This window comes from Dermacentor silvarum, chromosome 10 (assembly GCF_013339745.2).
Source record: "Dermacentor silvarum isolate Dsil-2018 chromosome 10, BIME_Dsil_1.4, whole genome shotgun sequence".
Lineage (NCBI taxonomy): Eukaryota > Metazoa > Arthropoda > Arachnida > Ixodida > Ixodidae > Dermacentor > Dermacentor silvarum.
In genome coordinates, this window is record NC_051163.1 from 95,289,284 (window position 1) to 95,315,853 (window position 26,570).

At 47.1% G+C, this 26,570-nt stretch overlaps 3 protein-coding genes across 7 annotated transcripts in view; 1 reads left to right on the forward strand and 2 right to left on the reverse strand.

The window, feature by feature from the left end:
• The window catches only part of LOC119466316 (uncharacterized PE-PGRS family protein PE_PGRS20-like), a 1,297,174-nt gene that overhangs the window by 513,068 nt on the left and 757,536 nt on the right, over positions 1-26,570 (forward strand). The window lies entirely within an intron of this gene.
• Positions 1-26,570, reverse strand: part of LOC119466319 (uncharacterized PE-PGRS family protein PE_PGRS20-like) — a 1,091,962-nt gene that overhangs the window by 472,814 nt on the left and 592,578 nt on the right. The window contains exon 2 of one of the 2 annotated variants that reach the window (XR_007463707.1): positions 19,845-20,644. The exons of the other annotated variant lie outside the window; for it this stretch is intronic. The gene's annotated coding sequence lies outside the window, so the exon portion shown is untranslated. The remainder of the gene's footprint in view (positions 1-19,844; positions 20,645-26,570) is intronic. 2 annotated transcript variants of the gene reach the window in all.
• LOC119466318 (lethal(3)malignant brain tumor-like protein 3) lies at positions 18,844-20,569 on the reverse strand. The gene is made up of 2 exons (XM_037726819.2): positions 20,164-20,569; positions 18,844-18,907 (listed from the first exon to the last, which is right to left on the reverse strand). Exon 1 carries the CDS (start codon positions 20,567-20,569, stop codon positions 20,180-20,182), a length of 390 nt encoding a protein of 129 aa, XP_037582747.1. The 3' UTR covers positions 18,844-18,907; positions 20,164-20,179.

Genomic DNA, 26,570 nt, shown 5'->3' on the forward strand with positions numbered 1-26,570 from the left:
TCTCGATTGAAAAACATGCAGGAAAGCTTAGGTAGTGACCATTACATCGTCTTCACAACGGTACAAGCAGGCCCAAAGAAAAAGAGGGGTAAAGAACTGAAACTTGTAGAATGGGACTCTTTCCGCAAAATCCGAAAGGAAGATGCCGAAGAGAATATAACGGATATCGAGAAATTGGCAGAGAAATTGCAACAAACTGTTAAACGAGCTACAAAAAATGTTGCAAAAGATTCAAGGATAGAGGAGATAGATAGCAGAATATTGCGTATGTGGGAAGCGAAAGGTAGTATGCTAAAAGATGGAAAAAGCAAAAACATAATCGGAAGTTAAGGAAGACAATTGCGGAATTAGACAAGGAAATCGAAGTTTATGCGAATAGGTTAACCCAACAAAATTAGGAAGCCACGTGCAATTCGATGTAGAGGCAAATGGGTATGCCCAAGAAATGGAACATTCTACGATGCCTCTTGGATGCCGGGAGTACAAAAACTGTATAAAGACGCAATGTACAGAAGGCTATACACAGCTACGCAGGTACAGAAAAAGAGCTCTTTGGATAACTCCAAAAGATGTACGTTGGAGATGCGAATAGAGGACGACTCCCGGATTACAGCGGTAATGAGAATCCTGATCTCGATGCCCCCATTACGGAGGTAGAATTCAGATATGAACTTACCAGACTGAACCCGAAATCTGCACCAGGGCCTGATGGGATAACCAACAAAACGCTCAGAAACCTCGACGATGAATCCGTCCGAGCTCTCACAGACTACATGAATAAGTGTTGGGACCAAGGCGACATTCCAAGTCAATGGAAAGCAGCCTGGAATAAAACTGCAACTGACAAATTTAAGGCCCATATGGCTAACATCCTGCGTCGGTAAACTGCTGGAACATGTCGTTCTCACACGCCTCACGAGCTATATGGATGATGGAGGGCTTTACCCACATGGCATGGTTGGATTTCGACCAAAGTTACCGACGCAGGATATTATGCTCCAACTGAAACATCACATTATAGACGCGGGCGCGAAAGCTCTAGATACCAAGACGATACTAGGGCTCAATATAACAAAGGACTTTGACATTGTCACGCACAAGGCAATACTACAAAATCTCCTAGAGCTGGATGTAGGACGTAAAAAATACGCGTCCATCAAAGAATTCTTAACGGATCGTACGGCAAAGATTACAATTTTGGCAACCAAGTCGGAGGAGATAAAACCAGGCAATAGTGGTACTCCGCAGGGGTCGATCTTATCCCCCTTTTTATTCAACATGGCAATGATTGGTCTTCCAGCGAAACTCGAAAAAAAGGACTCGGACACAGTCTCTACGCGGACGACATTACCCTCTGGGTGGCGGCTGGAAGCGATGTGCATGTGGAAGAGATCCTCCAAACAGAAGTAAACACAGTCGAAGACTACATCAGAGACAAGGGACTGCGATATTCCTCTCAAAAATCAAAACTTCTGGTCTATAGACCCACATGCAGAGGTCGAAAAAGGATTAAGCAAAGGCCGAACGTTGTCGTCACAGTAGAAGGCACCAGGATACCGGTAGTGCAGAGCCTAAGAATACTGGGACTCCGCATATAAGACTCCACATAATATGACCGGGGCTCCGGTAATATTGCAGAAACCATTAGACTACTGGATAATAGTGTTCACCAAACAATTAGACTAATAAAGCGGATATCAAACAGGAACTATGGCATGAAAGAGCACAATCTTATTCGATTAATAGAAACATTCGTAATCAGTCGTATTGTATATGTGGTCCCTTACCTTAAGCTCTACGCTGCGGAGAAAGCCCAGATAGAATGTATCATTAGACGGGCGTATAAGCAAGCCTTTGGACTTCTAGCTAATACGTCAAACGACTGGTAGCTAGCACTCGGCGCGCACAACACATTAGAGGAACTTATTGAGGCCCAGAGAGTGGCGTAGTATGAAAGACTTACGCAGAGTTTGACGGGCAGACACATCTTAGACGACATCAGAGTATCCTACGAAGCACAGCATGGACTGCGGGGAGACATCCCAAGGAAAATAAGGAAACATTTCTCAATACTCCCGATCCCCAGAAACATGCACCCGGAGTTTCACGAAGATAGAAGAATCGCAAGAGCGAGAGCTCTCCACAAATGATTCCGTAGTGCTAGGGACGTGGTTTATGTGGACGCGGCGGAGTACACAAATAGAGAGAGTATGTCGATAGTTGCTACCAGTCTAGAAGGTGACTCCAGAGTTGGTGGCACTGTAAAAACAGGAAAGGCTGAGGTGGCGGAGGAGGGTGCCTTAGCACTGGCAAGAGCCTCCATGGAGGCCAACAACATAGTCAGCGACTCCAAGACCGCCGTCAAGAACTATGCCAAAGGAAGAATCACGCCGGAAGCGCTAAGAATTTTAGCCAACTTTCGTGAAGATCGGGATGTTTTCATTATATGGGCACCCGTAAACTCCTCGCTTCGCGGGAACGAAGTAGCACACAACCTGGCTCGAAAACTGACGGACCGTGCAGGTGGCATGCAAATACTGGGAACGGAGAGAGACCGGATGACCAGCGTTACCGAGATAACCAAACACTATAAATTGGGCAGGGCCCGTTTCCACCCGGCACACTCCTAGCTAAGTAGACGGCAAGCGACAGCATCGCCCTTGTTGCAAACCGAAACATATCCGAACCTGGTGGCCTACCACCGTTACTATCCAGATCTTTACACCGATAGATGCAGATTCTGTCAAAAAAGGGCGGACTTACAACATATGGCTTGGGCTTGTCCTGTAACACGCACACAGAATAAAACCCACAAGACCAGAGAGCAGTGGGAGACCGCGCTGCTCAGCTCTGCACCGGAAGACCAACTTAAGGCAATCCAGCAGGTCGAAGATGCCGCCAGAGCCCAAGGACTCGAGGTCGTCATCTAGGTAGAGATGCTTAGGTCTCACAAATCTGCTACACAATTAAAGTTTATTCCTCATCCTCCTCTGATAACATCACTATTCTAAGTCCACTTGTTATTAACTGCTTAAATTTTCTTTCGGTGTAGTTATCGGCTAATCAGCTAAGCCTAAACGCTAAAAAAGTATAATGTTTATGGTCGTATCAACAAGCCAGTTAGGTTTGCATCTTTAATACTTCAATCGCAACCACTTGAGAAGGTTTCCGAGTTCAAGTTCTTTGGTGTACTCTTCCATAAAAATGTATGGTTGATGCACCAAGAAAGCTGTATTAAACGTAGCATAGCACAATTACCTTTAGAACTTAAGGGACACTAAAGAGAAGCCGGAAGTTGAGCTTTAATGGTAGATTATCTTTGCACGATCCCAGTCATGCCATGCTTACTGCGAACAGAGGTTAACTAAGTGAGAAAAAAGCGAAAAACTGAAGGATAGTTGCTGACGCCCTGTCGTATTTCCCGCACAACACGTTCGTGACGTCGCAGATCACAAACGCAGCCCGGTCGCTATTTATCGACAGCGATTTGTCGCTGTTAAGATAAAAGCAAAATGAAATACACCTAAACCTACATAAACAGCATTTCCAACTTTTTAAACAGTTTCAAGCGAGGAAGTCCAAGTTTAACGCAAAATTAAATATATAAAAAATGACATAGCGCTACATGCGGTCGTGATAGTTTCGTTTTCGATCTATGCATCATCGCGCGCGTTCCGCGCTACAGTGTTGCAGTGTTTGGTTGCGTGTTGCGTGGCTTGAAAAACGCTGACTTCGCGAGAAACAGCCAGAAAATGCCTCGTGTGTGCTGGTTTAAAGCTGTATAAATGGCGTCAGGTGGTTGTTCAGGGGCAGCGGCAGTGTTGACCCGACTGCGACCTTTCAGGTGGTGCCGCGCGATGAGCCCCGGCGTTTGTAATGGCACAGTAATCTGCCGATGATAAAACAAAAAAAGCCAGAGAAACCGATGCTGTGCTCTCTGCATTTCTCGCCCTCGGATTATGTGTATAATCCTGCCCCAGAAAAGTCTATTGGCGTAGCCAAGAGGTCAGTCCTTTCTCGAGCAACTGTTCCCTCATTGTCGCCTTCATCAAATCCCCTACTAGTGCCCTTGCAGCAGCAAACTGGCGGCTCGGTAAGTGCTGAATGTCATTAAAAAAAGACACGAAAAAACTATACCGAGTACGCGCACACCTTTCTACGCTTGTTCTATCGGGAACGTCTTCGCCTGGCGGACCGGACACCTCGCCTTCCTTCGACGAAAACGAGGCTTCGCTTTCCGTCGGCGTGGCCGGCGGCTCCAAACCATCGTACGCGGAAACACTCGCGGAGCGGATCATTTCGCTCTCCGTTTCACTAAGTTGCTGAAATGCAGTCCTGCTTCCCAGACGAGCTCTTCGTGGCAGGGTTCCACTGAGCAACGGTATCCATCGCGGACACAGAGCACCTAAGCAAAAGTCGCAACGAACGTAAATGCAGCGGCTATGCAGCCTATGATGCAGCCAGAGCTTCGGCCGCTTACGCAAGCGGTGACATATCATGGCGCCCCTTTATTCGATGAGAGCAATGAAATGCGTGACGACACTGCTTCAGCGCCGAATCTGCAGTGAGAGAAATTGAATAGATATTTGGGCTTTGTTTACGAACTTCTACACTAATAAGTCATATTTTTGCACCCAACCAAAACTGCATGCATTGCTGAAGGTCTCTCTTTTATTCCAGCTTAACTTCCTGTTTCTTGTTAGTGTCCCTTTAAGCGGTAGCTGCACTTTTCCACTATTCATTTTAGACTCCACTACTGTCTACTTATCTGGGGCGTCACTTCTAAAGCTAACATGGAAACTATTCCGAAGGAAGCAAAAGTGTGCGCGTATTGTTCATAACCTATCAATGTATGAACAGAACTCTGAGTACTTTCACCGAGACAGTATTTTGAATGTCAGCAGTCTATAGAAACCAAAGTTAACCGAAAAGGCATGTTTATAATTCACAAGTAACCGTGAGAAATTTTCCTTCTAAATACAACAATACCACAACTAATTACATCTTAAGAGCTAAGAACTTTATTAAGGTGAAAACCAGGACTACGGCAATAGTCTATTACAGCGGCAGATTCTTAATTTACTTATTAATTAGCATGCTTTATTTGATATTATGCATTAATCGCCAACTCCTTCAACATTAAGAAAGAAATCGAAACTGTATTTGATGACCTTTACTACTGGTCGACTGATATGCAATTACATGTATTGGAAGACTTTTTCTTGTCATTTTGCTTTGCCCATTCTGCATCTGTAGCATCATTCATTTACTGTTCATTTATTGCTTTTTTGCAATATTTATACTTATTGTGCTGTAGTGATATGTGAGTGTGTGTGTGTGCTGGGTATATATATATATATACGTTTTTTTATTTTATTTTATTTTCACTGTCGTCTGCTGTGCTGGTGTCGACAGGAGCCTAGCCAGGCATGCGTTTTCTCGCCTTTTGCTCCGGAGCTACGGCAATCATGTGTTGTGAAAACTCGCAATAAACTTGAAACTAGCGAGAGAGCTAGATATAAAAATCTGCCCTTTTCTCCCTCAAGTGGGCGGCTTTCTCATTCCAGGAATCCATGGGCTCCTGCTGCCACCCTGGCCCGGTCCACCAGCTTTCGCTGATATTCATTGGCTGGACAAGACAGCATGACCTCCCACAGTACTCCATTGTCCCCTTCTGTGTCCTCTTCTTCGACTATTGCATCACATCCCGTCTTCAGGTTTTGCAAGGTTCCAAGCGGGTCCCCTGCACTCCTTTACCATGTGGCGCAGGGTGCCCGGAACTCCGCAGAGGTGCAGAGGTACGGAAATTGCGTTAGAGATACCCTATGTCATAAGGTACTGGTAAAATAGTGGTTCGCTTGTAGTGTTCTTAAAATAGCAGTGTCTTTGCTGTTGAGTATTAGTTGAGGTAGTGGGTACTTTCTTCTTTCGAGTCTATGGTCCTCTAGAATACAGGTGTACATATTCGGGGATGTCTTCCGGCATCGTCGCCTTTTTGGTGCCCTCTGATAGAAAAGCCTGGCTTGTATGCTCTCGGGCTGCGGCATGAGCCTCTTCGTTGCCCGCCAGGGACTCTTGTCTCGGGGTCAGAGTTACGTAGGCTTCTGGAAAATATCCTGTTCGGTTAGAGGTTTCAGTAAGAACGCGCAGCTGAGTTCTTTCGCTTTTTCTTTAATTATTTTTACTGCGCTAGCTCTAGCGCACTCTTTGCCATCTCCTCTGCTTGAGGTTGATTTATGTACTCTGCGCAAAAATTGAAATGGGAACAAATTGAATATTACTTGCATATGTTGTTTCGCTTTCAAGTTTGCTTGTATTTGAAATATTGGCTAAATTGAGCCAAGACGTATATCCTTGAAACTACTCTAGGCCTCGAAACCAGTTAGTGATAGATTTTTATGGCGCCATAGCAACTGTGGCCAAAGACGCCAAACACAAGGTTGATGGTGGACTCAGGTTAGTGGGCAGTAAAAGAGAAGGATAAGAATCATTGGTGTATAGGGCCTAAAATAATTGAGTAATGGTTATATTTCATGATTATGGGCAAAGCGTATGACATTTACAAGGTCACGCAGCTTCAGCAACAGTCCTTGTCAGGACAAGGAGTGCGGGGCGCCTGACATGTGAGATAAAAAATCTCAGCCATTTCCTCAGGAATGAGAGAAGGCTGAGTTCAATGGAAATATGAAATCGCACGTAGGAAGCCTACACTCACTAAAAACTTAAAAACTCTTTTTAATGAAAACATTTGGTAGTCGCCGAGAAAGAAGGACGGGTGCGGAGGTATTTGGTTTCTGTACAGTTCTGGGAAGTGACGTCTCCTATCTAGTTATAGCCTCTTGCACATGATCAGAACATGAATGACGGACAGTCGATCACCACATTTTGGACGGTGCGGTGCTGGAGAACTATTTAGCAGATGTGGATGTGTTGCATGTGTGTGTCCTATTATAAGCCTACATAGTGCAACCTCTTTATGTCTGTCGCGTTTCTCGGTAGCATATCTTCCTAATAATGGCTTTATTGTGTGCAGTTTGTTTTCAATTGCTCCATCCCATTCTTCTTGCCATTTCCTACGGATTCTGTTTCTAATCTGTGGCCTGAGGTCCTCGTAGGGTATATTATCTATGTCAGTAGAATTACGGAGAGCAGCTGACTGCGCAAGTCTGTCAGCTACCTCATTTCCAGCGATGTTGCAGTGCCCCGGTACCCAGCACAGTGTGATTTTAAGTTTAGATTTGTGAGCCGACATGAGATATTTTAGAAGGAAATTAGTTATTGGATTTTTATGTTTTTTACCCGATGACAACGGAGACCCACTGCACTGAGGGAGTCTGTATATATGATGGAGGCTGGTTGTTTATTCTGTAGGATGTGCTTTACGGCTAGGAGGATGCCACAGCATTCTGCAGTAAATATGCTTGTATGTTCGTTCATTGTTTTCGATTCGGAGAATTGAGGGCCATGTGCGGCACATGCGACAGCTGAAGACTTAGAGGCGTCAGTGTAATACTCTGCACACCTGTATTTTGCCTGCAAGTACATAAAGTGCTGATTTATTGCGAGCGGATGCCCATGTTTGCTCACCTCAAGAAATGACATATCACAGTGAACAGCGTGTATTTCCCAGGGCGCAATGGCGTCTTTGTGGGACACCACCTGTAGGTTGGAGGCCGGTATCTGCAGGCTTTCAATGTGTGACGCGACTCTAACGGGATATGGTGGCGTTGCTGATGGTCGTCTCAAGAACAACTGGGTGTTGCTTGTGTCCCGCAAGAGTTCACCAGATGGATGCTCTGCATGAGAGAGCACCTTAGTGGCATACACTATGCTTGTGCACTGCCTTCGTCGTTCCAGTGACCATCTGTTCGCCTCAACATACAGGCTGGCTATTGGGCTAGTTCTGAAAGCACCAGTGGCCAGACCAAGGTGGTACACGGGGTAAAGCATCTTTAGCGCACACTTTGATGCTGATTCGTACACTACCGAGCCATAGTCAATACGTGATAGGACAACGCTATTCAGAAGGTTCAGTATACAGTCACGGTCTGTACCCCATTTCTGATGGGAAAGGATCTTTAGTAAGTTCAATGCTTTCAAGCATTTCAATCGCAACTGCTTGATATGTGGAACAAAGGTGAGCTTTTTATCTACCACAACGCCTAGGAATTTGTGATCTTGTTTAACGGCTATGGTCTGCCCGTTCAGTGTGACGTTGGGGTCTGGCCTAATGCCACGCTGCTGAGAAAAAGGTAAACAGACGGTTTTGCCGCAGTTGAATTTAAACCCATTTTCATCTGCCCAGCTTGAGAGTTTGTTTACCCCCAACTGAATTTGCCGTTCACAGATGGCCAAGTTACAGGATTTGAAACTGATCTGGACATCGTCAACGTAAACAGAGTAAGAGATAGTTTTGGGCAACACACTGCTTAGGGAGTTCATTTTAACTATGAAAAGCGTGCAGCTGAGAACGCCACCTTGGGGAACGCCATTCACATGTATGAACCGCTTCGATAGAGCATTTCCAAGACGAACCACGAAGGTGCGTTCGGAGAGGTAGCTTTCTATAGTATTGAGCATGTTTCCCGAGACTCCAAGAGAATGCAGATCACGGAGAATGCCATAACGCCAGGTCGTGTCATAAGCTTTTTCCAGGTCAAAGAATACAGAAAGACAATGTTGTTTGTGGATAAAGGCATCCCTGACATAAGATTCAAATGCTACAAGCTGGTCAGTTGTCGACCGACCGGACCTGAATCCAGCTTGACGTTGGTCAAGAAGGCCGTTATATTCAAGGAAATAAACGAGGCGGCGGTTTATCATTTTTTCAAACACCTTGCACAAGCAACTAGTCAAGGCAATGGGCCTGTAACTTGCTGCAAGCGTGGCTTCCTTTCCTTGTTTGAGGATTGGTATGATAACAGCCTCTTTCCAGGCTTTGGGTAAGCGCCCAAAGGACCATATCTTATTAAACCGAAAGAGGATGCTTATAAGGGTGTGTTCATGTATGTGCTTGAGCATGCCATAAGTAATCCTGTCTGGGCCTGCTGCTGAGTTGCCACATGTTCCCAGAGCCGCCTTCAATTCCTCCATAGTGAAAGGGCTATTGTACCCTCCTGTGGATGGCCTTTTATCACGGATAGGTTTCCGCTCCTCCGCTAGCTTGTGTCGCATGAAGGAGTCTGTATAATATGCTGAGCTGAAAATATATTCAAAATGTTGACCTATTGCATCTGCTTGGTGTTCCAGTGTATCACCAGCAGTGCTGACCAGAGGCACTGGGTGAGCACTGCGCCCTTGAAGTGCTCTAAGTCTGTTGTACACTTTATGTGTATCTGTGTAGGAGTTTACAGATGAGAGGAATGACTGCCAGCTTTCCCGTTTGGATGCACGTCGGATACGCCTGTCATTTGCTTTAGCACGCTTGAAGTCTATTAAATTGTTAACTGTAGGATACCTGCGGAATTTCGACCATGCTTTGTTTTGGTTCTCGCGGGCATTCTTGCACTCCGCATTCCACCATGGCCTACGTTTGTTTTGTGTCTTTTTGATGTCTGTGGGATTGACTTCTGTGCAGCTTCTATAATATGCAGAGTGATCATGGATTGTAATTCGTCTATCCCTAGGTCTACGATTGGAGAACTGGGCAGTTTTGAGAGTTCTCGGAACTTCTTCCAATCAGCAGCCTGTTCTTTAAATTTCCTATGATTATTTACAAGCATATTTATGTTTCCTGTGTGCTTTAAGCAAACAGGAAAATGGTCGCTTCCGTACAGATTATCGATAACAGCCCACTCAGTGGTTGCCAAGAGCACCGGAGAGCCAATAGCAAGGTCTATTGCTGTGTATGAGTTGTGTGCTAAATTAAAATATGTTAGGTCTTTTTTATTAAATATACAGGAACCGGAGGACAATAGAAATTTTTCGATTAGTGCACCTCGGGAATCAACTCTTGAACATCCCCATAGTGGGTGGTGTGCATTGAAATCTCCAACCAACATGAATGGATCCGGGAACTGGTCAATAAGTTTTTCAAATTCTTGGACGGATAGATGATGGTCCGGAGGAATATATAGGGAGCATACAGTTATTATTCTACCAAAAGTTAGAGCCCGTATTGCCACTGCCTCTGAATCGGTAACTAGTGTGATACTCTGACAGGGAATTGTGTTCTGCACAACAATAGCGACGCCACCCGATGAGTGGGCAGTGCCTTGCCTGTCTTTCCGGTGTACTGCATATTCTTTGAGAAAGTTTGTGCGTGTTGGGTTTACGTGTGTTTCCTGTAGGCAAAGTATGTTTGGTTGGTATTGTGCAAGTATTTGATATATGTCATCCAGATTCCTGAGTAGCCCTCGGCAGTTCCAGTGTATAATGCTCTCAGCAGCCATTTTTGCGAGTGATAAGGGGACGGGTTATTCAAGTGTCACGGCCTTTGTTAGGCGGCTTGACTGGCGGATGTTTTTTCTGTTTGAGGCAGTCTAGAAAACTCCGCCTCTCTTTGGGGGACTCTCTCAGCGTCGGAGACACCGAGGATCCCGGGGTCACTTCCATTGCTTCCGGCGGAGACTCGGAAAAGGATGAGGGTTTGTCAAGAAGGGTAGACTCCCTCTCAGTTGTCTGTGTTGTTCCAGAGGAGTGTGAGAAGTTGACCTCTGGAACTTGGAAGGTTGGTGCAGCCGATGGCTGCTTGCTGGGGGGCCGAGAAAAGCGCGCATCAGCAAAGCTCTACTGCGTGCCCACCGTAACTAGACGCCGCCCGGCCCCCCGGCGCGCTGCGTCAACGTAGGATCTTGCGGAGAGAAGCGAGAGCTTCTTCCGGGCTTCAGGAAATGTTATGTTTTTGGTTACCTTGATTTGAATTATTTTTTTCTCATTTTGGAACATTTCACAGGTTCGCGAGTACGCAGCGTGTGGCCCATGACAGTTGGGACATTCTGTTTGAGTGGCAATGCAACTTTCGGTTGGATGCTCGTGAGCACCACACTTTGCACATGTTAGTTTTCCGCGACATGTGTTGGATCCGTGTCGGTACTTTTGGCACTTGAAGCATCTTCTCAGGTTTGGGACATAGGGACGGACTTTGCAGTGAATGAACTCTGCTTTCACAGCGTCTGGTAGACGGGAACGATTAAACGTCAAGACGATATGGGGTGTCACTACATCTTCACCGTTTCGCCTTCTGGTGATGCGGCGTAGGGCGATGACACCTTGATCTCTGAAGCCATCGAGGAGGTCAGAGTCTGTTTCGCGGATCAGATCACGTTCTGATATGACGCCTTGAACTGTGTTTAGACTGCGATGGGGGGTAACGGACACCTGTAAGTGGGCGAACTGCTTTTGCTTGAGGAGGATGTCGGAATGATCTTTCTGTGACACTTCAACAAGAAGATCACCGGATGACCGTTTCTTTGCTTCATAGTTTTTGCCTATCAGCTTCTCAAGGGTCCTAGCGATAACAAAAACGGACATTGCAGCAACGGAGTCATTGTCTACAAGAGAGTGTATAATCGGGAAGCGTGTGAAGTGATCACATTGAGTTCGAGTTTTGTCTAACATGTCTTCGGTGCGGCCCCTTTTCAGGGACCGATGGGGTTTTTTGGAAGAAAAAGTACTCATGCGATATGGATATGCCGACGGTTCCTAGAATGTCACCTGTGTTTCACCGTCTTATTCACAGGAAGGTCCCGGGGCTCACCGCCTGGTACACAGACGAAGAGCCCATCGGCCGGAGCTTGACCATGGCCCCGACCGCCGCCGTTCATGGTTTCTACCCTTCACCTCAAAACCTTTCGCCACGGTGCAGATGACAGCTTCGGTATGGGGGCTAAGGGTCCGTGGTGGCGCCAAGCACCATCACCTTGATACTCAAGGTGCCCTTGCGGGGCCTCGAAACCATCTGCAGAGCAAATAAATGTCGCACTTGCATATAATTACACGTAACATGCGTTATTAAAGGTTATTTCGGGTCAACGTTTCGATTTAGGCTGATGGTATACGCGGTGAATAAAAAGTAGCTCATGTTTAGAGACTGGTAAATGTTAATAACCTGACATGATTTATCCTACTTTTGTTTAACTTCAGCTTTAAATGAATGATGAATACTGAACTGAATTATGGAAACAAAAAGCTAGGTTAGCGTTTTAACTTAACTAGTAAAGCTAGATCTGGCTAGGTATTAGATGCAGGAATATTTGGATATTATTTTCTATATTTCATTTTTCTAATTACGATTTTAAAGCAATGCATTCAACTTCTACCGCAGCCTCCCCAAGGGAGAACATTATAACCGCTGGCTTCCTGTCCATTCGATCCCGCACAGTAGGGATGAAAAGACAAGATGGTGGTAACAACAACTATGACAACAACTACTACTGCTACTACTACTACTACTACTACTGCTGCTGCTGCTGCTGCTGCTGCTACTCCTACAGCTACTACTACAACTACTACTACTACTACTACTACTACTACTACTACTACTACTACTACTACTGCTACTGCTACTGCTACCGTTACTACTACTACTACTACTACTACTGCGACGACGACGACAACAACAATAACAAATATGGTGTTGCTCTGTGTGGAAGAAGCTGCTGTCACAGTAAATGGACTCAGAGCCGAAGGAATCGCTGGATTGTGCACTCTTTTTTACAGCGAAGGTGTTAGCCTCTAGTTGGTCGGGACTTTTCTTGCTGTGCTTATAAAAAGACATGGCAGCTGGAAAAGTGGTTTGTGTTTCAGTTTCCACTTAACAGAATTGTTTTCTCGTATACTTGAAGTACAATCCGATGCTCTTATGTTTCTAGGTTGGTTTAAGTCATACTGTACGGATTTTCTGACACATCATTAAGTTGAGAAATTCAATTACTTCAATAATGCACTTGCGCTAGGCGGAGAGTGTCCAAGAAAGAGGATGTATGTAGTAATGGTACCGCCACCTAGCGGCCGTGGCCACTCGGAGAGGGCCTCAAACGGCAGCTGGAAGAGGGCTTTTTCGTTCTCTTTCCGCATGAGAGATTTGTTTTCTGGTATATTCGAATAACAAACCGAAACTATCATATCTTCAGCTTGTTTGTAAGTCGTACTTTACGTATTTACTTTTAAACATTCTTTATTTCAAAAAGGCACTGGCTGTTCTCGGACGGCCTAGAAGAACTAGAATGCATGCTGTACTTACGCATACCTACCTGACGACATCACGTGCGTCGTGTGTGATGGCGGTGCTTGTTTAACGTCGTCTAACTTTGTTGGGTGGTGCCACTTGCCCAAAGTCCGCACCATTTTCGCTGCACTCTCACAGGGTGGAATAGACGCGGATTTTTTCTGTCTCTTTGCTCAGTTGCCGAGTCACGACATGAGTGGCAAGTTTCTTCCGCAGAATTTTATGTCTCCATGACTTCATGTCTTAAGTCACTTATTGCCCGACAAAAAAAGGCCGAGGAAACCTTGCGCTGTCACACTACGAAAGGAAGCTCGCCCTAAAAATAAAAGTAATTTTCCGGACAGCGGTGGGATGAGGAAGGGCGTCGGGTATCGCACCTTCCCGCTCTTTGCAGTCCGGCTTTTTATAACACGGGCTTTGTAAATTGTTGCGAACAGAAGCCCAAAGGCAGGTACTCTTTCGCACGGCCTTAAGATGGTGCTTGCGCTTGCTCGCTACAGCCTAGGTGCAATACGGCAACGAACAAGCAGCCAGTGCCCAAACTTTGACATTGAATCGATCGTTTCACGCAATACCCCGCCTTGTCTTCTTGTAGTTGTATATACCCTTACAAACGTGCCGTAACCAACCAGTGAGCTGCAGGCGGACGCGTGCCGCTCCGTTTTAACTAAACTTTTGAGCTTGACCACGTTTTATGTTAGCGTCCATCAATTTTGTTTCGCCACCCAGTTTGCGCACGACCGCGTTCAACGGTTTTTCATGCCACGTGACTTCTATTTATTTACGAGTTGCTCATGTGTATTATTGTCATCGTAATTCCTCTTGTTCAAAACCATGATAGAGGCACTTGTTCCGTAAGCAGCACAGTAATTCGTGGGTCTGTTCTGCAACGTAAGCTATACAATGAGCTGTTTATGACGTGTCCCACGGACACACGCTTTGGAGCGTTTCATTCTACTCTAAATGCCCCTATACACCAGCCGTCTTATGTAAGTGATTGTCTCTTTTCACACGTAATGTTCAAGCATCCATGGCTTCTTTTGACTTTTCTTTTGCGAATCCTTTCAAGTGAGGCCCGCACTTTCTCGAAGACATATGCGCCCATCAAAGCCGTTGCATGCAAGATATTACGCAACTTCGAAAGCCATAACGACAGCACACGTGTTAGACCAAGCACGCAGGCATGCCAGCTCTACGTCAGCATTTTGGTGCAGACAGACACATCAAAGGCGAGATTTCACCCTGCTTGCTTTCTTTTCCTTTTATTTTAATTCAAAGAGGCGATGCCTGTGAATATAACCTAGGAGGTTTTCTGGGATGTGATTCAGTTAGGAAATGCGCAATAGATAATAGCACTTCTTGCAAGAACGCTACACAGTTGCATCATTCGACGCTACGAAATCAACTGCCCTCGCTTGTGATTTCCAAACCAGCAAGTGAATCACATTAAAGGAAAAATACTTGTAATGGTGGTTATAATAATTGCATGGCACGCTGCTTTCTTGTCGCTGCGATATGCCCCCCGAAGAACATTTCAGAGAAATGCAAATGATCAAACTGTGGTATATTAAAATTTATGTGGGGGCATATTTGTTTTAGAATTGAAGAATTACGGATCCATTAGCTTGCTTCTAGTATTGTATAAAATATTCACCAAGATAATTTCCATAGAATCAGGGCAACACTTGACTTCAGCCAACCAAGAGAACAGGCTGGCTTCAGGAAGGGATATTCTACGATGGATCATATTCATGTCATCAATCAGGTAATCGAGAAATCTGCGGAGTACAATCAACCTTTGTGTATGGCTTTCATAGATTATGAAAAGGCATTTAATTCAGTAGAGATAGCAGCAGTCTAGAGGCATTGCGTAATCAAGGAGTGCAGGAGGCCTACGTGAATATCTTAGCAAATATCTACAAGGATTCCACAGCTACCTTAGTTCCCCACAAGAAAAGGTAGAAAGTTACCTAACAAGAAAGGGGTCAGGCAAGTAGACACAATCGCTCCAATGCTATTCACTGCATGCTTAGAAGTATTCAAGCTCTTAGACTGGGAAGGCTTAGGAGTGAGGATCAACGGCGAATATCTCGGCAACCTTCGGTTTGCAGATGACATTGTCCTATTCAGCAACAATGGAGACGAGTTACAACAAATGAGTGAGGACCTTAATCGAGAAAGTATAAAAATTGGGTTGAAGATGAATATGCAGAAGACAAAGATAATGTTCAATAGCCTGGTAAGGGAACAAAAATTCAGGATCGCCAGTCAACCTCTAGAGTCTGTAAAGGAGTACGTTTATTTAGGTCAATTACTCACAGGGGACCCTGATCATGAGAAAGAAATTTACAGAAGAATAAAATTGGGTTGGAGTGCATACGGCAGGCATTGCCAAATCCTAATTGGGAGCTTACCACTGTAGCTGAGAAGAAAAGTGTACAATCATTGCATTCTACAGGTGGTAACATATGGGGCAGAAACTTGGAGGTTAACAAAGAAGTTCGAGCACAAGTTAAGGACTGCACAAAGAGCGATGGAACGAAATATCTTAGGACTAACGTTAAAAGACAGGAAGAGAGCAGTGTGGATCAGAGAACAAACGGGGATAGCCGATATTCTAGTTGACATTAAGCGAAAGAAATGGAGCTGGGTAGGCCACGTAATGCGTAGGATGGATAACCGGTGGACCATTAGGGTTACAGAATGGATACCAAGAGAAGGGAAGCTAGTGGAGGACGGCAGAAAACAGGTGGCATGATGAAGTTATGAAATTTGCAGGCGCAAGTTGGAATAAGCTAGCGCAAGACAGGGGAAACTGGAGATCGCAGGGAGAGGCCTTCGTCCTGCAGTGGACATAAAATATAGGCACTCTATAAGTGTCACCAATTCTTCTCACCTCACTAAGGCCAATAATATCCCAGGCAATACCTGATAATTCTTCAAATAACCCTGCTAAGCTAGCCTCACTAGATAGGGTGCGCGTGTTGAACGTTGCCAGGTACCGTTTCCATTGGCGGCCTATGCGGACACAGATTCTTAGCACCATCTGCCGCGTCGCAGGACTGACCGCCACCTTGATCAGGTGCTCCGCAGCCGCTGGGGACTGAGGGCCACGGTTAAATTGTAGGAGTCATGAGGGAGGCAGCGGCTGAATTCTGCACCAGGGAGGACAATCCCTGTTCTGGTGAGGGAGTGACTTTGTTGAAGCTTTGTGGGCCTTCCTGATTTGGTTGCACCCTGACTAGTATAGCCGTACTAGCTCTCGGCTATACATTTTTGTCGCTGTCAGGTGCCACATCTTGCATGAAATTTCGCCTTAATTAACACCAAAGCTCGTGAGTTCGACTCCGACCACTGGTTGTAGCTCGGGTGTCGTAATGAACTATATCGTAATTAAACCTCCCATGGTTAACTTCGCCCTAATTACCTCTACCTTATTTCACTCTTGCTTAATGAACTTTGTCTTCATTGGCATCACGAACTGCCTTGATTGGCTAACTTTTGGAACATCGAGGTCCCGCCAACGCCGACTACGCTGGCCTTTCCGTCTCATGAGCCTTATAATCATCATCATCATGACCACCATCAGCCTATTTTTATGTCCACTGCAGGACGAAGGCCCCCTCCCTGCGATCTCCAATGACTCTTGTCTTGCGCTAGCTGATTCAAACTTGCATCTGCAAATTTCCTAATTTCATCACTCCACCTAGTTTTCCGCCATCCTCGAATGCGCTTCCCTTCTCTTGGTATACCCATTCTGTATTGGTCCATCGTTTATCCATCCTACACATTACATGGCCTGCCGAGATCCATATTAAATGCGAAGCCTTTCTTGGCGAACATTTGCCACTTTGAGAGCATCTATCTAGCCGGCTAGTTCTTGGTGTTCTCATGGTGGTATTGTTAACTTGCTATTTACCAAAATTGGCATAGTATGACAACAGTGTATGACGAACATATATGATAGGTCATGACACAGCCGCCTAAAATGACAATGACCCAGTGAAAAACACATTAACACTCAAAAACCACCGAAATGGGTCCTCGCATGGGTAGTAAGTGAAGGAAACACTAAAGGATGATGGTAGAAGTGATAGTCATGAGCATGACTCTGCAAAATTGACAATGACTCAGCGCAAAACTTTAACACTGAAAAACCACTGAAATGAGTTCTGATTTGGGTACTAAGTGAGGGAAACACTAAGGGCACGATGGTAGAAGTCATAGTCATGAGCATAGCTAAGCAAAATGACAATGACTCGCTCAGCAAAAAAGATTAACACTAAAACCACTGAAATGGGTTCGCACGTGGATACTCAGTGAGGGAAACAGTAAAGGATGGTGCTAGAAGCCATAGATAGTCATGACCATGACTTTGCAAAATTGTCTGACTCAGCGAAAGATTAACATTCAAAAACCAATGTAATGGGTTCGGATGTTGTACTAAGTGATGGAAACGGCGAAACATTGGTGGTCGAAGTAATAGTCGTGAGGATGACTAAGGCTTTCGTCTTAAGATTTTTAAGGCCTTGCTAAAAGAACCACTTAAATTTGTTCGGACGTGGGAACTATGTAAATGAAACACTAAAGGATGATGGTAGAAGTCATAGTCGTGAGCACGACTCCGAAAAAATGAAAATGACAAAGCGAAAAAGATTAAGACTCAAAAACCACTGAAAGGAGTTCGGACGTGGGTATTAAGTGAAATAAACACTAATGGATGGTGGTAGAAGTAATAGTCATCACTATGACTCAACAAAAATGACAATGCCTCAGCGAAAAAAGATCAACACTCATGAACCAATGCAATGGGTTTGGAGGTGGTACTATGTGAAAGAAAAGGCTAAAGATTGATGGTCGAAGTCATATTCATGAGCATCACTAAGGATTTCGCCTTAAGGGCTCTTAGGCCTAGCCGACAGGACTCCTCAGACATGCTTGTAATGTAGATCATGAAACAGCCGCCTAAGTATTGGTGCTCTAGTGGTCGTTTCGTTAACTTGATAGGCTCCCCCTTAGACTACTTCGCATAACATCGATCTCCACAGGGCGTGGGATCTGCCCGCTTTTCGCTGGGTCATTGTCAATTTAAGCGGCTGTTTGATGACCTATATGACACGCATGTCATGAAATTGATGGCATGACCTATCATTTATGTTCGGCATGCAGTGTTGTCATACTATGCCACTTTTGGTGCCTACCAAGTTAACGATACAACCATGAGAGCACCAAGATTTAGGCGGCTAGATAGACAGATAGATAGATAGATAGATAGATAGATAGATAGATAGATAGACAGATATTGTCAAAGTGGAAATGTTTGCCAAGAAATGCTTCGCAATTAAAAGAAATCTTGGCGATGACTAAGCTAGCGGAAATGAATGCGGGTTCCCGTGAAGCAACTAGCACATCAAGGTTGGCGTCATTCGACTCACCTTCTCCCAGGCCGCGACAAATTTGCCCCAGAAAACTAATGGCACCTTTCCATGAGCGAAGGGCTGACCTGGATGCGTATTTGATTTGGTTTTAGAGGATCGCAGTTGGGCAAGGTTGAGAGAAGAGCAAGTGGGCCAGCGCCCTGAGCCTGTGTTTTGTAAGGGAGGCTCTCAGGGTGTTTGGCCGCATGCCAGCAGAAGAATCGTTAGACTATGACAAATTACAAAAAAAACTTTATTGCAGAGGTTCAAGTTGACTGCTGAAGGTCTTCGGAAAAGTTCCGACTTGGCAAGCCAGAAGATTCTGAAATGGGAAAGCAGTTCGCATGCCGTATGACAAAGCATTTTGTGAGGTGGATACAGCTGTCCGACACGGAAAAAAACAAATAAAGGAGTTCTAGACAAAGTTGTGGATGAGCAATGCCTGGCCAGATGTAGAAATGGTTTGGCCATATTTCTGAAAGAGAGAAAACTACAGACTGTGGAGGAGATAGCAGAGCAAAGAGACCAGTTTGTATAGGCGCAGGTGTTGAGTAATTTAGGAAAGCGGGTAAGAGATTCTCCCACTTCAGAGGAAGATGAGCTGAGAGAGAAACCCCTAATGGATGGGCAGAGCGGACAGCAGAGATGTTTCCTCTGTGACCGTCCCAGTCGTCAGGCAATTCATTCTCGTGCGGGACGTGATCACCGACGTGAATGGAAATATTCTGAATCGTGTAACAAGAGCGGACAAAAAACTGAGGATTGCAAACGCAGACCACGAGAAGTGTCAATGACTATAGCCCCTAATGAAACTCGCGACGCTCGCAGGTCGGAATAAAAGAAAAGATTAGAGGTCGTAAGTGCAGCCATTGTCGGTAGTAAAGACCAAGATATGCCAGTGGTAGAAGGTAAAGAAGAAGGAAAGGAGGCTACTGTATTAAGATACACTTGTGCGGACAGCGTGCTAGTAAGGATAAGTTTGGTACCTCCAAAAAGCATGACGGGGAAGGTGAAACCAGTTGTGTTTGTGGACAGCTCGTTGAGATACCTCCCGGAGGCTAAGATCTATATATTCATCTATACAGGAATGGTGACAGCCTGGTGCGTAGAAGAGCCTGATCTTAGGAAATATACCAGGACCGAGAGCAGTCGAAGACAGTCGCTCAGTGGACCTATCTGGTCAAACAGATCTAGGAACTGTGACGACAGTAAGAGGGATAAAGAACAAGATGTGAACACGCATATAGTAGTGAGGAAACTTGATGAATCCGTGGAAGAGCTGGGAAGGCAGCAGAGAGAGAATAGACACTCAGACACTCAAGTACGTGATGCGGAGCATCGGTGGAAGACCTATGCGAGAAGGGGTCAGAGAAGGTGCAACATGTGAGCTGAAAAAGGACCTGGTATGTAGAAAACTTGGAGTGAGGGGAAACACATGATGCAGTTGATGCTGCTGATAGAACGTAGAACAGTCCTAATGGAGCAGGGTCATGTTAACGGACACAGAAATGGAAGGGAGATAATAGCGGCACTAACCAAAACAATATTTTGGCCGGGAGTACACAGGGAGTTACATACCGTATTTACTTGATTGTTATGCACATTTGGTGTCGCAGCTAAAGGTTTCATCTCCTCCCAGGGCCTCCTGGGCGTCCGGATTGTCCTGGGCGTCCGGGGGGATTTCCGGGACCTCCGGCGCCTCCTGGGCCAGCGGCACCTCCCGTGCTTCCGGCGCCTCCTTGGCCTCCATCGCCTCCTGAACCTCCGTCACCTCCTGGGCCTCCGTCGCTTCCTGGCGCTCCGGCGCCTCCTGCGCCTCCTCGGCCTCCTGGAGCCCCGATGCCTCCTGCGCCCCCGTCGCCTCCATCGCCCCCGGTGCCTCCTGCGCTCCCAGCGAGTCCTGGGCCCCCGGCATCTCCTGCACCTCCTGCGCCTCCTGGGCTTCCTGGGCCCCCGGCACCTCCGTGGCCTCCATGGCCTCCATGGCCTCCTGGGTTTCCTGGGGCTCCTGCGCTTCCGGCGCCTCCTTTGCCTCCTGGGCTTCTTTGGCCTCCTGCAACTTTTGCACGACAGAGTTGTCGCTTTTGCTCTCTGCCATGCGTTCGATAACCGTGAGAGCGTGCGTCCCTCGCGCGCTTTCACTCGCACATTTGACTCGATTAAAATTGCGTGCATCATTTCACTTTTTAGACAAATCAATTGCGGTATTCGATTGTAACGCGAGGATTGACTTCAGGTAGCAAAAAGCTGGAAAAACCTCGCGTTACAATCTGATAAAAATGTGGTCGTTTCGTGAGCGGAAGTTCTAAGCCCCATGAGAGAGCCGGTAGTGATTTCGTGCTTTGAACAGTGTGTACTCCTTTTGTGAGCGCTCATATAGTGCTCTCGAGGTTGAACTCCACAGATTGCGAACAGTTGAGTGCAGTGTGTTAGCGCCCATGAGCAATAACGAAAGAAATTATTATGGCAGACACTACGAATGGTAATCTTGCAGTGAAGAACTGTGTGTGTGTGTGTGTGCGTGCTTGTGATTTCCTCTAATCATTTATGATGTATGGTGTTTAATGGCGCAAGGGCCAAGTATGGCCAAAGAGCGCCATGCCAGTGTTTGTGAGTTTGCAGTGGAGCAATGAATTCTGAAAAGTAGATGAGGCGTGGCTGTAAAGGGGCTTAAAAATAATCGCTTTATAGTGCGTAAAATATACATGTACTAAAATCATGGCAATGACTAATGAGGTGTACTGTGAAATGAAGAATGCATTGAGAAAGAAGAATACTATATTTAAAACATTTAAAATGCAGTAATTGGCAAGAAGCACTACTGCCTAAACAGAGCCGTTGAACCACAAGGGCCTGGAGGCATGTGCTATAAAAAACTACTATCACAGCGGCATCCTCTGGAGAGAGGATGCACTACGAACTAGCTGGGCTAATAACATGCAGGACCACATCGTTCAAAAATTTGATGACTGCTTTGGCATTAAAAAGCGGTTCTTCAGCAATAAACATAATGGGTTGAAGCGGGACATGATATTGGTACGCTTGTGGAAAATATTTCTTTCTTTCTGTTTCGGATTCCCGGCACTTCACGAGGACATGGAGGACGGTCAGCCTCTCACCACATCTACCACAGTTTGGTGGTTCATCACCAGCAAGCAAAAAATTGTGGGTGCCATATGTATGTCCTATTCTGAGACGACAGAACAGGACATCAGTTCGTCGTGTTTTCGTTATGGGAGGCCAGAAACCGAACTGTGGTTTAATGAAGTGAAGCTTATTATTTATTTCAGCGTTCCACAAGCGTTGGCAGTGGCTTCGCAGTTTCGTTTGCAGGAAAGCTTCAAATCTGTTGCAGGAACAGCAGTTGTAGGGTTAATAGCCTGATATGTAACAGATGTGGCCATTTGATCTGCTCGAACATTACCCTCAACGCCTCTATGACCCGGCACCCAGCATATAATTACATGCCGGTTTGATATTGTCACGGAAGCGAGATGGAGGCGAAGGATATATTTACAAAATATATACAGAGGAGGCTAGGGCAAGAGATGTCCGATCCGGCCCAAGAGCTAGCATCTTCATCGTCGTCTTTGTCGCGCCGCCAAGCATCGCGTTGATCCATGTGTGGATCGCTCCGTAACATCACTCTCCGGCGGCTGAAGCGCCGTCCTGGCACTTGTTATGAAGGCGAGGAGCTAGAAGAGCAGTATGGCTTCAGCCGGAAAACATGAACAACTTCAGTTCACAGCGATGAGGTCGAAGAAGCAGGATCCAGGAGTACAATTTCGTAATTTACGTCACCGAGTTGACGAAGAACCTTGTAGGGCCCGGTGTAACGTGAGAGGAGCTTCTCTGATAGGCCGATGCGGCGGCATGGCGACCATAGGAGGACCAGAGAGCCACGCGTGAAGTGCACGCTTCTGTGTCGGCTATCGTAACGGGACTTCTGTGCTGCTTGCGAAGCAGAAAGTCGATCGTGGGCAAGTTGACGAGCTGCACAGGCTCGAGCTGCGACGTCACTGGCGTATTCAGTAGGCGAATGAGGAGCCCAAGGAAGGAGAGTCTCCAATGGTAATGCAGGATGTCGGCCAAACAGCAGATAAAACGGTGAATATCCGGCGGTGTCATGCCTCGAGGAATTGTACGCAAAGGTAACAAAGGGTAACGTGCAGTCGCAGTCACGATGATCTGGTGAAACATACATGGCCAGCATCTCGGTTAGCGTTCGGTTCAGGCGCTCGGTCAATCCATTCGTCTGCGGATGATAAGCGGTGGTGAGCTTATGTTCAGTGGAGCAAGCACGAAGGATGTCATCTACCACTCTTGATAGGAAGTACCTCCCGCGATCAGTGAGGAGATGCCGAGGGGCGCCATGATGTAGAATTACGTCGTGTAGGAGAAAGTCAGCGACGTCTGTAGAACAGCTTGTCGGTAAAGCCCTGGTGATTGCGAAGCGCGTGGCGTAGTCTATCGCGACTGCAACCCATTTGTTTCCCGAGATGGACCTAGGGAAAGGGCCTAGAAGGTCAAGGCCGACGCGGAAGAATGGCTTTGCAGGGATATCAATAGGTTGTAGCTGACCTGCAGGCAGCGCTGAAGGGCACTTGCGGCGTTGGCAGCGTTCACAAGCAGCGACGTAGCGGAGCACAGAACGGTACATGCCAGGCCAGAAAAACCGGCGTCGGATACGGGCGTAAGTACGCGAGACACCTAGGTGACCGGCAGTTGGTACGTCGTGAAGCTGGTGAAGAACAGTGGAGCGAAGATGGCGAGGTAGGAGAAGCAGAAGCTCTGGGCCATCTGAGCTGAGATTACGACGATACAGAACGTTGTCGTGTAGCTCAAACAGGCGAACAGAATGGTCTGGTGATGGAGAGGTAAGGCGGTCGATGATGAGCCGTAAGGACGCGTCTCGTCACTGTTCGGTGGGAATATCATCCAAATCAAGGATGGACAGTACGCAGGCGTCGGAGTCAGGGTCAGTGAGGTCGGGAGCATCAACAGGGTGACGTGTGATAAGCAATCAGCGTCCTGATGCAATCGTCCAGACTTGTAGTGCACAGCAAACGAGTATTCATGAAGCCGTAATGCCCAGCGGCCGAGACGTCCAGACGGATCCTTTAGCGACGAAAGCCAGCATAGGGCATGATGGTCTGTAATTACAGAAAAAGTTCTACCAAACAAGTAAGGTCTGAATTTGGTGACAGCCCACACTAAAGCCAGGCACTCGCGTTCTGTGATGGAAAAGTTTCGTTCGGACGAGGACAGAAGGCGACTGGCGTAGGCGATGACACGTTCCTTGCCGTGCTGTGTTTGGCCAAGGACAGCCCCAATTCCATGACCACTGGCATCAGTGCGAAGTTCCGTAGGCGATGAAGGGTCGAAATGGGCCAGTATTGGTGGTGTAGTGAGTATGCGGACGAGGGCAAAAAACGAAGCTGCTTGTTCGGGTCCCCACACGAAAGGAACGTCCTTCTTCAAGAGTTCCGTAAGAGCGCGGGCGATGTCCGCGAAGTTCCGGACAAAGCGACGAAAGTAGGAACATATTCCTACAAAACTGCGGACGTCTTTGGCTGAACGCGGCACGGGAAATTGTTGCACTGCTCGCACCTTGTCGGGGTCTGGTTGAACACCGGCAGCACTGACAAGGTGACCGAGCATAGTTATCTCGCGCCGCCCGAAACGGCACTTGGCGGAGTTCAGCTGAAGGGTGGCTCTTCGGAAGACGGCAATAACAGCCGATAAACGGGTGAGGTGGCTCTCAAACGTAGGCGAGTAGACAATCACATCGTCTAAATAGCATATACAGATGGACCACTTATATCCCCGCAGCAGAGAGTCCATCATACGTTCGAAAGTTGCTGGGGCATTACACAGTCCGAACGGCATGACCTTGAATTGGTATAGGCCATCGGGCTTAATAAAGGCAGTTTTTTCGCGGTCCATAGGGTCGACTGAAATCTGCCAATAGCCAGACCGAAGGTCGGTGGAAGAAAAAAGTTGCAGTGGCTTAGCTCAGCTATGCCAGGATATACGTAGCGTTAGCAAAGGTTCAGCTGATTATTCTTAGCTTTCCTGGTTGTTTAGATTGTCAAGGATTAGCTTGATTGTCATGCTTACTGCTGCTCCAATGACACACACGCGGTGTACGTATTATGTGGCACATGTATATAGCCTTCTTCTGTTCATTCCTCCTGCGCTCAACCGCTAATTGCCAGGCAACTACTTCGGGATCCGATGAGTCAAGCTTCTCCGCTCTTCTGCGCTGTTGAGCAGCATTTGCGCTCTCCTTCTTCATGGCTATACCACACTGGCAAACGGCAGTCAGAAGCGCAGAGGCTCCAGCGCAGTGTCAGACGGCGACTGCACAGCGAGCGCGCGCCGGCGCCAGTGCGTCTACCACGGCTACGACGTCACTCCTCTGGAATGCGCAGACCGGCGCCGGTGAGCCGCGCGCGGCGGCGGCGGAGTGCGCGAGAGGTGCCGGCTCCGGTGGCTCCGGTGCGCAAGCCGTGTGACATCACTGATCCTTGCGCATGCGCAGCACGGCTCTTGATGTGCCGCGCGAAACGGGCTTGGCTAGGCCAGTGTAGCTAACGCTACAAAAATATCGGGCTCCATGAAGGCAGTCGAGGACGTCATCGATACGAGGCAAAGGGTAGACGTCTTTATGAGTGACTTTGTTCAAATTCCGATAATCAACGCAGAAACGCCCGCTGCCGTCCTTCTTTTTCACGAGAACGACAGGGGAGGCCCAAGGGCTAGATGAAGGTTCTATGACGTCTTTTGTAATCATTTTGTCGACCTCGTTCTGGATGACTTGACGCTCGTGAGGCGATACGCGATATGGATGTCGGCGTATAGGAGTGGCGTCACCAGTGTTGATGCGATGAGCCACGACTGATGTTTGGCCTAGAGGGCGGCCGTCAAAACCAAAGATGTCACGATAGGACGCCAGGACCCGGTAGAGATCTTGGGCTTGCGCCTGGGTCAGATCGGGAGCAATCATCTTGTTAATGTCGTCGAGAGACGAAGGCGCGAAGTTAGCCGAGCAAGAAGGCGGTGAAACATCGGCATCCAAAGTGGCAATCTCGTAGGGGTCATTCTTCTTCTTCTTTCTGGGGTTTTACGTGCCAAAACCAGTTCTGATTATGAGGCACGCCGTAGTGGAGGGCTCCGGATTAATTTTGACCACCTGGGGTTCTTTAACGTGCACTACAACGCAAGCACACGGGCGTTTTTGCATTTCGCCTCCATCGAAATGCAGCCGCCGCGGCTCGTAGGGGTCAAGCGCGGAAATGGTGGCCAGCGACATGCCTTGCGGGATAACCTGAGTCAACAGGCTGACGTTGAGAAGCGGCACGACCACCGTATTGTCAGCAACGGAAACAATGGTGTGAGCCAGGGCGACATCGCGGGCTAACAGGACGTCGATAATCGGAAACAAGACGTCGCCATCGGGAATGTCGCGTGAAGACGTCAAAGTAACGTATGTAGCAGCTTGATGCGGCAAACGAACGCGATGGCGAGAGCATAAGCGTGGCGTTATGTCGGCTGGACTGTCGGGAGGATGGGGCAGCTCAAGCTGAAGAGCACCAGTCGCGCAATCAATGAGGGCAGAATGGGTGAACAAAAAATCTAAGCCGAGGATAAGGTCATGGGGGCACTTCTCGATGACGGCAAATTCGACGGAAGTGGGATGACCAGCAATGCAGACGCGGGCGGTGCACATCCCAAGAACGGCAGGAGTCCCTCCATCAGCGACGCGGAGGATGCGGGAGGCGGCAGGCGTGAGCACTTTATGAAGGCGTCGACGAAAATCTGCACTCATTACAGAGATGTGCGCTCCAGTATGGATGAGTGCAGAGACAGTTACGCCATCAACATCAACGTCTAACAAGCTTCGTCTTGTCGGCAACGTCAGAAGAGGATTTGTGGTGGCAGTCGTCAATGCAGCGTCACCTCCGGGCGCTGCATTGTTTAGT